The 11,012-nt window shown below is 43.3% G+C and overlaps 1 protein-coding gene across 4 annotated transcripts in view; it reads left to right on the top strand.

The window, feature by feature from the left end:
- Positions 1-417: 417 nt before the first annotated feature.
- MAEA (macrophage erythroblast attacher) overlaps positions 418-11,012 on the top strand; it is a 79,036-nt gene continuing 68,441 nt past the window's right edge. For 2 of the 4 annotated variants that reach the window (XM_006038667.3, XM_006038666.3), the window contains exons 1-3: positions 1,086-1,110; positions 2,419-2,601; positions 10,409-10,612. In XM_006038667.3, the coding sequence (XP_006038729.1) occupies positions 2,494-2,601; positions 10,409-10,612 (312 nt within the window). In that variant the 5' untranslated portion in view covers positions 1,086-1,110; positions 2,419-2,493. Of the gene's footprint in view, positions 597-880; positions 1,007-1,085; positions 1,111-2,418; positions 2,602-10,408; positions 10,613-11,012 lie in introns of those variants that run through there. The other 2 variants (XM_025195199.1, XM_025195200.1) reach the window with 2 other exon arrangements.

Here is an 11,012-nt window from a genome sequence, read left to right as displayed (position 1 = left end):
AAGAGAGTACTTCTGAGCCCAGAGACTTGGGGAATAAGAGTCTGAAGGTATTGTCTTGTACATGAGGGTCCTGGAAGGAAGGTGGATGGAGGAGTACTTTATAGATTCATAGATTGTAAGGTCGGAAGGGACCTCGGAAAATCATCGGTTCCAGCCCCCTGCACCTAGCAGGAAAGACAGCTTGGGGCAAGGTGACCCCAGCAAGGTGACTTTAGTTGATTAGAAATGCCATGCTGGAAAGGATTTGACTCATATGCAGGGTGCAACACACTGATTTATTGTGGGGAGAGGGGCTCATTTTTCTTTTTCTTTTCATAAAAAATAATATAAAATCGGTCTGCTAATTATTTTCCTGTTGATTGAAGACACAATTCAGCTAGCATGAATGTGGTGAAAATCGGCTCTTAAGAACTTTTTATCTTGAAACAATACATAAATAATTACATAGGGAACCAGACAGGGATGTTTTTAGATCTGAAGTTCTTGTTGCTGTGGTGACTGCTGGAGCTGTGAGGTCATACAACCTAACATATGAATTACTCACTCTGAGCCCTCTGTGATGCAGGCAAGCTGGTGGACACGGTCTAAAATTTACTGTAAGTTGCTTTTAACTCCTCTTATACCCTTTGCAAGTGGGGGGATAGATTACTCCCAAATTAAATGTCATCAAAATTAACTGTTTCAAAAGTTTTTTAACCTGACCGTGACTTAAAATAGAGAGAGAGAGGGATAGATATCTCAGTCAATCAATCAATCAATCAGTCAATGGCCCAACTGACTCTCCCCAGTACAGCAGTACTCTACGTGTTGCTGAGGGGTAGGGCATCCCTCTCCACCTATAGCCTGTGTGTTTGTTAGATTTATTGATTTTTTTTTTCAGAGAATGGTCTGAACACTGTTTTATATAAGAAGCCCATCATATATACATTACAATATGCAGCTGTATTAGGTCTTGATTACCCTAGGAAATGTCATCTACTTGGTATTGGAACAGGAAACGTCCAAGGCAAGTTGAGAATGAATTAAAGAAGTCCAGAGGACAGCAAGTCTAGCCTCATGTACCAGCAACAGCTTCATTAGATTGGAATTCTTATATGCTACAGGCAGAAGGTAAGACTGGTTGGCACCTTAGGGCATTTGTACACATGCATGCTCCACAGCAGCAAGCACTTTGAAAAGCACCTGGCACTGCAGCACATGCAGTTGTGTAAGTGGTGAAATGTGCGTTGACCTTGGGAAAATGGTGGCAGCGCACTTTTGAACTAAAACACATCGGAGATGCTCTAGTTCAAAAGCGCACTGCCGCCATTTTTGGTGCACTGACGCACGTTTCACCGCTTATACAGCTGCACGCAACATAGCACAGTGCGTGTTTGCTGTGACAGACCACATCTCTGGCGTAGAGACTAGCTGGTTCAGAGAGGCACGAGCTTTTGTAAGCAGAAAACTACTTCATCAAATACCAGGTTGTTGCCTATGAAAGCTCATACCTTTTTGAATTTTGTCTAAGGTGCCACCCTGCTCTACCTTCTGCCTGTGTTCAGTTTAACCCAAATAATCCTTTCCTGATGTAGTACAGTAATTCAAATACAGTCAATACTTCTAAATAGCAACATGTTGGGGCCATGATAGTATGTTGCTCCCATGTGGCTATGGCTCTCGGTGTGTCATTTGAATGTATGGTATGGGAAAAGTTCCCAGGAGGACGCTTGTTAATGAGAGGTAGTTATTCTTATCCCATGTTGCTGCAAACGATAGACTTGTTTGCAGCAACTACCTTTTATATTAGTATAAGAAATCCTTTAATGGAAGGAAGTTGCTAGAGCGATTCTTCACTTTCTCGTGACTTTAGAGTCTGCTTATAGATTTCTTAAGCATTAAGGCTATGTTTGTGATTTTCACTCTTTTGAGTGGCCATATAGAACTATTGCATGACCTGAGGACAGCTAGCAAAAGCCAGTCTAAGCAAACAAGTGAAGCTTCTTAAAGAACATACCTTCTATTTTGGCAAAGCCTTTTATTTGTGGATAATTGAGAATGTGGGTTGGTTTTTCTTTTCATTTTTCTTTTTGCAATATACTTGCTTCCCTTCTTTTTTCCTCTACTCCATTACTGTAGGATTTAAGCTCTAAACTTGCTGGGGTCAAAGTAGAAGAGTGAAATTGATGTGAAAAAATAATCTGTCATGGATCACATTGTCCTGTTTGCTATAGCATAATCTTGAGTGGAAATTGCTTAATTGTCCCAATGAGAGAGCTTAAAAGTCTTGGTTACTAAAGCTAAAAGGCAACTTGCTAAGCTAGAAATATTAAAGTCTGTATCAGTGGGTTAATACTAACGTCTCCATTTTTAAATACACTAACACCGAGGTTCATTTTAACCTCTCTCTTTTTTTCTTTTTCTTTTTTTTTTTTTAAGGTGCCATACGAAACGCTGAATAAACGATTTCGAGCTGCACAGAAAAACATTGATCGAGAGACTAGCCACGTTACTATGGTTGTTGCAGAGCTGGAGAAGACATTGAGCAGTTGTCCTGCTGTGGATTCAGTTGTTAGTCTCCTTGATGGAGTAGTTGAAAAGCTCAGTGTTCTGAAAAGAAAGGTAACTGTTATTTCTACTCTTATCTATCACATAATGATTTCTCATTTTAGAAGATTACCTCTGTCGCTGTGCGGCATTTCCTGCCTTTGTATTTTTGTGTTTTGAGGTTTAAGCACTAATGATGCTAGAGAGCCTTTAAGGCATATTGCAAAGCAAATATGAAAAAGCAATGTGTCTTGCTTTTCAGTGTGTCGTCTTAAAATTTGACCTAGTGTCCCAGGATTTAGTATTGCAGATAAATGACTCTGTGAAGTAGAATGAATATATACATACTGGAGCCCAAAGACTTGTAGCTAAGAAAACGGTCTCATCACTTCCTTGTCTCGTGAAGAGGTACCCGCATCAGGTTACCAATTAAATTGTATTAACTGACCATCTTGGAGGAAGAGGCCAAGGAGAAATTTGAGCATAGAATCTGAACTGTCATCTAAGTGAACATGGTGGGACAATATGAGAGATTAACAAGATGTCACATCTTTCTTTTGCAAATAGATCCATTAACTTTCTAAAATTCACTGTTGTATATACAACATGCTGTAGCCCAATCCTCAGGGCAAATTTGGTGGGTTCGAGTGAGACTCTTAAGCATTCTACACTTCTCTGGGCAAGCTGCTTCCTAATGTGAAAGCACTATGGCTGCATCTGCATAGTATTTTGACTGGCTAATGAGCACTTCTTAGCAAGTGCCACTTACTGAATCCAATGCTCATTATTCCACCTGCCGCACTGTTCAGCTATAGCTACACTGCTTTCAGTTTATGAAGAAGACTACCTAGAACAGTGCAGTGTAATTAAGGGGCAGTTCTTGGAGTAGATGTGGCATGTTTGGTGGTTAGATGCTATCTTTGGCTTTATCCATGGAATGAAGAATATTTCTTTTAATTCTAGGTCACATTACTAAGCTTCATGTGAGGCACTGAAGAGCCATAATAATGGCTGCAAAAAGACAGCGCTATCCTTGCCTAAAATATTAGAAAAAGGGGTTTAGTACTATTTCTGCTTCAATATACATGTTTTATTTTGATTACAATTTTTACTAGGAACTCTGATTTCAAGAGAGATTTTACTCAGGAATCTGAAATGTCTTCAAAAAGATATAGGCTGCTTGTACACATCACAGGGGCTTAGTCCCCTAAATTGAAATGGCGTGTTTTTAATTTCTACGATTAAATAGCAACCATTTCAATGTTAAGGGCTTCTGTCACTGTTACAGTGAGGGGCCCAATCCTTTTTTTGTTTTTCTCTTTCTTTTTGCGGAGCCTACCCACATCTGCTGCCAGAGGGCAAGCTGCCAGTAGGCCAAGTGATCCCTGAGCTGTGGGGGACCCTGATCCTTCCTTCTGTGGTGACAGCACCCCCCAGGGCTGCCTTGGGCTGCTAGCAGGCGGGTGCTGCCCAGGGGTTTCCACCACCATGGAGGGAAGGTCCAGGGCCCCCAGCAGCTGGCCCCCAGCCACAAGAGAGGTGGACAGGCTCTGTGGAAAACAAAACAAACACAAAAAAGATCACCCCTCACTGCTCTTTTGTGCCTCTCAGCAGAGCCTGCTGTGCAAGCTGCTCCCAGGCCATGCAGCCCCTGAGCTGCAAGGGGGTGGAAGGAGGGGTGGTCCTTCTCTCTCTGGTGGCAGCATCCTCTGGGGCTGCCCAGGCAGGGTGCTAGCTGCACAGGTGCTTCCCCAGCTCACAGGCAGCACCTGCCAGATCCATCTCTTCCCCAGACCTGTGCAGGAAGTTGTGCCTGGTAGGCTTCCAGTGCATTTGGGGAAAGATTGGGGTCCAGTGGGTGTTGCCTGAGAGCTGGGACAGCACCTGTGCAGCTAGCACCCTGCATAGGCTGCCCTAGGAGGCGCCACCATCATGGAGGGAAGGACCACCCTCTTCCCCCACTCTTGCAGCTCAGGGGCTGCATGGCCTGGCGGCAGCTCGTACAAGCAGACTTCTCTGAGAGAGAGGAGGGGAAAAAAAATGGCAAGGGGACTGGTCCTTTTTTTCCATGGAGCCTGCCCATGTCTCCTGCAGTCAGGACAAGCTGCCAGCAGGGGGCCCCAGACCTTGCCTCCATGGCGGTGGCACCCTCCAGGGCCACCCAGGCGGTCAGTAAGCAAGCAGATGCTGCCCTAGCTCACGGGCAGCACCCAGCCCAATCCAATTGTTCCCTGAGTCCTAGTTGGGGCAGCACCTGCCTGCTACCCACCCTCCCAGGCAGCCCCAGCAGGTGCCACTGCCATGGAAGGAAGGAAGCAGCTCAGGGGCTGCTCAGCCCATTGGCAGCTCTCCCCTTTGCCACAGGAGACATGGGCAGGCTCCGCAGGGGGGTGGGGAAAAAGAATTGGGCCCCTTGCCACTTCTCCCTGCAGCCCGCCTCTCCCGCTGCAGGGGGGCAAGCTGTCAAAGCCTGCAATGTTACAGATAGCTACGTTACAGACTAAACTAAATGCGGATGTGGTTTAGTTTGCAGCGTAGCAAAATCATTTAAATCGTAAAAACCCCCACACGTGTACAGCATGATGCAATTAAACCACAAAAATGGCCAATTTTCGTCACATATACAAGCACCCATAGAGGCCAGATAAGTCAAGTATCTCATGTTGCAGAGCCACATCGCAGCCACCAAACCCATCTATATATGTGGGGCAGTAAGTGGGCTAGAGTGTCAGTCTGAGGAATACCAAAGCCTATGGTTGAGCCCCGTCATTCTGCCAGAGCTTCTATCATCAGAGGTACTGGAGCTCTTCCATTTAAAAACAGTAGAGGCTGCTGGTAGGGCTTCATTCACAATTTCAACTTCACTATAAGCTTGTAGGAAATAGCTCACATCTTACTTTGAAGACCTTTTTCAAGGCCGAGCCCTTTTCTTCTTCCTTCCTTTTTGGGAAGGGGAATGCAGTGATGGTCATGAAGTGGATGGTTAAGTTTGTTTTGTTGTTGTTGTTTTTTTCTGCCTCAAATATGGCTAAGTACAGTGATGACTAATGCAGTTTAAAGCCTGTCTGTAAGAGCTTCAAGAGTGTGTCCCCATCTCTTTAATTTTTGCATAAAATCATAACAAAAATGCATTTAAATAAGTAAATATTGTAACATTGTTATTATTTTGGAGGTGATACAATTCAAATCAATTAAAAAAAACACACACCTGAATTTGGGACTAAAAGATGTATCCTAAGAGTAATCCTGGACTTAGAGCATCTGTCTTTGTTATATTCAGTCTGTCATGATTGCAAGGTACCTCAAAGACTTTCACTTCTTTATACAGGTAATTAATATGAAGTTAATACTTGGAATGCCATGCTGGCCAGATCATGGACAGACTGTTATGAGATACCACCTCATCAATAACACTTTTCCCTGGGAAACTTATGAGAGTCATATTTCAGCTTTCAGGGCATCAATTCACGATCCCTTTCTAGACAAATATCTCCCAGGAGTTATCTGGCCCTGGAATATAAATCAAGTAGCGTAGATCATTCTTCTAAAGAAGAGGGAGAAAACATGGTTGTAAGGTTTGTTGCTTTCCTTAACGTGGGGAAGGAGAGGTATTTCCAGCACCATGATGATAATGGTATAAAAGTGTAGGCAGAATAGAATTTGTATAATGTAAATCACAGTCTGAGGCTTAATAGTTTTACTGGCTTCAAATAGAGTATTTCCATGTTAGAACTTCATGCTTTACATGCTGTAAAATTGGTACTTGATACTGAAGACTTTCTTCCCTGGCCTAGCTCATTTTGGTAACCAGAAATGTGAGCTCAGGGAGGGTGTCCCTATATGCAGCTGGTCAAATGAGACTACTTCAAACTTCAGATGTCAGTTAAGGGCTGCAGAATGTATTGTAGCATCCTATCTTGAACCAAGATTCCTCACACGCTGTCACAATTTAGACACATTCTTAGTGAACCAGTTCTGACAGAGCTATGCCAATTTACAGCATCTGAGAATCTGGCCCAGAACCTATAAACATTGAAAATGTTTAAACAAGTGTCTTCAATAATGATATTGGTTCTGGCTTTTATTCTTACACCTAGGTCTGAAATGGTTTATTAAGATGAGATGCAGTTGATGAAGCAGTGGGCAGGCTCGTTAACCAGGGAGGCCTGAATAATGCCAAAGAATTCTCATAGCATTTTGCAAGCTTGTGACGCGTTCTGTAATCCAGAGAATATACAAAATGCTCCAAATGATACAAAGCATGCAAGAACAGGGCCTCTTTTGCATCTGGGAAGTGGGGCAGGATGATGCATTCTTCCTCTTCAGTGGCATGTTGGAGCTACTGTGAATAAATTTCCTGCTCTGTTCTTCTTTGAGGTTTGGTATAGATCGTGCAGCAAAAACTTCCAGTGTTATATCAAGTGTTAGTTACAGCCTCCAGGCATGCAACCATTATCACAAGCCTCCCATCCTGAGCCTTGAAAAAGGAGCAGGGCTACAACAGTTTAACTCTTCCCTTCTTCACTGAAGCAGGGTTCTCGGATCTTACAGTGAATCTTCACCTTGCTTCCAGCTTTGTTTCACTTTGTACCTGTTTTCCCTGTCTGGAAAATAAGAATAATCCTTTACAAAGAAATTTATGAAGAAATTAAGGACTTTGTGGGGTGAGATCTACTTTTAGGCTTTTTTGTTCATTTAACTTGCTTGCAGAACTAGCACAAGGCAGTCACTAGCTTAGCAATGCATCCCAGTTACTTAAGAACTTGTCAGTTTTGTTCTGCTTCTTCAGTTATGCATAGGACAAAGGGACCTTTCCTATCTAGGTAAGTAAACTGAAAGTTGAACACCCAGCAACACATTTTCATACCTTATTTACAGGGGGTTTCGCCAGCTGCTTCTCTCTAAATAGACTTTCCAGCAAGATTATTCCATACAACAGGTCTCTGGTGTTGGCTGAGCTCAACACCTTACATTTCTCTCCTGCATAGTCCTCAAACAAGCTGAGTACCCTTCCTATCATTGGCTCTTCTGAACTTGCCCCTCTGAATAAAATTGCTGCAGAGGTGCTAGGAAAGGATCTATACTTCCTCCTAAATACATTGACAAAGGGATCAAAGTGGCAGCAGCCCTAGGTGCGAACCAGAGGTTAACTCAGCTAAGAAGACAAGAAACACTCTTCAAGGTAAGTTGGAAAGGGTTCAGTCTTCATGATTTTTTGCCTTGAAATCTCCTCAGCAAATTCATCATAGTTCTTGGGGGCTTTTTTCCCCACATCCTGTTCTTCACCAGTCTCATGCAATGAAAATTAATGTTGCCTTGGCTTAAGAACTGTATTGCTAAATACAAGCAAACTGTGGTTGAACAAATTGCAAGTGCTTCCTCATTTGTTTTGGACCCTACACTCTAAAAATGAATTAAATTCTGTAGTAAAAATAAAACACCATAATGAGCTACCTTTATTTTAATTGCAGGAAATCATTCCATCAGACAGTAATGAGGGGATTTAGTTCAGGCTCTCCTATAAATCTATACTTTAGAGTCGGGCTTAGTGGGGGAAGATACTCCCTTTCTTGATAGCTTTGGACTGAGTTACATTTACAATCTCAAGATTCTTCTGCTTTTCCAGTACTGATCCTTCCAAGAACAGTCTATCAGTTTGAGTGGATTTCTGTTAACTACTAGTAACTAGTATTCTATTTAAAGTGAGACCACAATATGTCTACACTACAATCCAAAGGTGTGAATGCAACTTGTGTAGTTTATGCAGCATTGGTACTGATAGCTGCAGCAGCACAATGTGACTGGTAAAAACCTGTCTAGGATCCCACAAAAAGGCTCAGGAGGCAGACTTTTTATAAACACCATTTTGCCACTGGCCCAAACCAGCCAGTTTAAAGCTAGTTTAGATATGTCTACACAAGCAGAACGTGCTCCTTTTGGATTACAGTGTAGGTGTCTTTCATAGACGGACACTGGAGGATTACCCAGTATATTTCTAGCCTGCTACTTTTCTACTCTGTTACAAAACAATTAACTGTCTTGTAACTAGTAAATAAAACGGCTGTTGGCTGCTTACAGCAAGTTGTGCACATCTAACTTGTTTTGTAAAATCTGAACTGACCCACTAGTGTCATGTGCTGTAGTCATAAGTACCTAGCCTCAAGCTGCAAATGTGGCTGTAATTAATTGCTAAGTGAAATGTGCAGCATGATTAATCAGCCATCTAATTGCGATAGGATTCAGGAAGAGGAAAAAGTGTGATTATGCGATAAAAATAGTGTTATTGAAATGTGCATTTTATGTTACCTCTGAGCTAGCCATGCAGTGAGATTTGGCTGAAAAATTGTCAGCCTGGTTTGCCTTAAGGTAAATGTGCTGCAGTTATTGGTGAGGGCTCTAATACAGCTGCATAGCTGGGGATAATAGGGGTAGGGCAGTGTCTGTAGAAATGCTAAAGTAAAATGAGGGCAATGCCCACCAGCTTGACAAGGGTGCTGGCACTTGTTCATAAATGACTTTAATTCAAGGATTGCAAAGGACTGGGGGCCACGCCTCTCAACCCTTCCATTCCAACAAATTCTGATAATATAGCTCTCCTGCAATAACAGGATGGAAGGAAACTAAGTGTAGAGGCCATACCAGTCTCTCAATTTTTAGACTCAAGGCACTCCTCCATAGACTCCAGACACCCCTCAGAAAATGCCAGCTCTTAATTCTTGCTCTTTTCTTCTTTTTTACTATGGAAAAATAAGACAAACTTTTTTCTGTTGCAAAGAACTCGGACCACAGTAGATCAGAATGGGTGTAACTGTACGGATTCTTATTTGAAAACATTGGTTTATCTTGTGAATTGTGTTTGCATACCTAACTGCTAACATTATGCAGCTTCCTGTGGCACCCTGGTTGAGAACCACTGTACTATGGTGCCCACGTGCAGCGCACAACAGAATAGCACAACTGTACAGGTAGGACGGAAGGAGGGTAGTGTAAAGGTACAAGCCCAGTAAGTCTCAACTGTTCCAATCTGAGTGCAAAACCTGAATGCTCGTGTAGTGCATGTGTAGTGAGATGGTGCTAGGACAGTGGTCACAATGAGGTTTTTCTATTTAAGAACTACTGCAGCATATGTTTTTCAAAGGGCTGAGCAGCATTGGGTCAAGTTTTGAGAGAGTCCTATTTGAAGAGAAATACAAGAGAACAGATGAATCTATCTCTTCTGTAGTGTTAAACATTGGTTGGAAACAGACGGTCATACAGACATCTGTGTCTGTTGTCCTGAGATGAAGCCTAAAGTCTCCCAAGTAAGAGGTAGTAATAGTTTTATCCTGGGATGTTGCAAAATATCTCTGTACAGTTAGCTTGGGTTCAGTGGCAGAAAAGGGGTACTTAATTCAGCTGCTCACTAAACCGTAATGCAGGAGCCAGCAGTTATTTCGGGCCAAAGGCCACTTACTGAGTTTTGGCAAGCCATCAAGGGCCGCATGACAGGCAGCCAGGGAAAGATAAATATTAATTTTCTAAAATTTTTAGGGGCCCCCTGGGCTGGACAGAATTGCCTAGCAGGCCGCATACGGCCTGTGGGCCACATTTTGCCCACATCTGCCCTAATGTGTATGCACCAGTCCCAGGGTATTGTTGGTCTGGGACAAACACGAGCACAAATTATATGTGGATAAATGCAACATCTGTTCCTAGCCATTGTGTAGCTAGTGGGCTTAGACACCTCTACTGTTCTGGTTAGCATGCAGTTCAGTGTCTTGTTGTTTTTACTCGTCATACTTGTTCAGCAAGCACTGCGAACTGTTGGTGCTTTAGTAATGCTTATGCTTTACTTCAGAAGGAACTGTTCTCTTGTAACAATAATTCTTTCTTAAAATTTTAGGCTGTTGAATCAATCCAGGCTGAAGATGAGAGTGCAAAGCTTTGTAAACGCAGGATTGAGCACCTTAAAGAACATAGCAGTGACCAACCAGCCGCTGCAAACATGTGGAAGAAAAAACGTATGGATCGCATGATGGTGGAACATCTCTTGCGCTGTGGCTACTACAATACAGCTGTAAAACTAGCCAGGCAGAGTGGCATTGAGGTTGGTAACAGTTTGTATTAAAGAAATTGGTGATAACAAACCAATTGATTAGTGATGTGGCAGCTATTTTTTATGCACTGAAGAATGTCAGTATTCTTACTCTTTTTTTTTTTTTTTAGTTTAAGGTAGTCCTTTCAAAACAGGTTTGTCCAACATGCTGGACCCCGGTTGTGCCTGCCTGCAGTCTCCCTGCCTCCTGCTGCCAGCAGCCCTGCCCTGCCCTGCCCTGCCCCGCCCCGCCCCACAGCAAGGTGGCGCCTGCTTCCTCGGCCAGTCTCCTCCTGGGTGCTGCGGCTCTCTGGGCCCTGCTGCCCACGCGCGAGGCCCCAAGGGGGCCGCTTCTCATGTGCTGCTGGGGACGGCAGGAGCCCGGCCGGGGCTGCCCCGGCCCGCCGAAGCA

This window comes from Alligator sinensis, unplaced genomic scaffold (genome assembly GCF_000455745.1).
Source record: "Alligator sinensis unplaced genomic scaffold, ASM45574v1 scaffold1727_1, whole genome shotgun sequence".
Classification (NCBI taxonomy): Eukaryota; Metazoa; Chordata; order Crocodylia; family Alligatoridae; genus Alligator; species Alligator sinensis.
The sequence above is the reverse complement of the archived record's forward strand: the minus strand, read 5'-3'. Positions and strand labels throughout refer to the sequence as shown.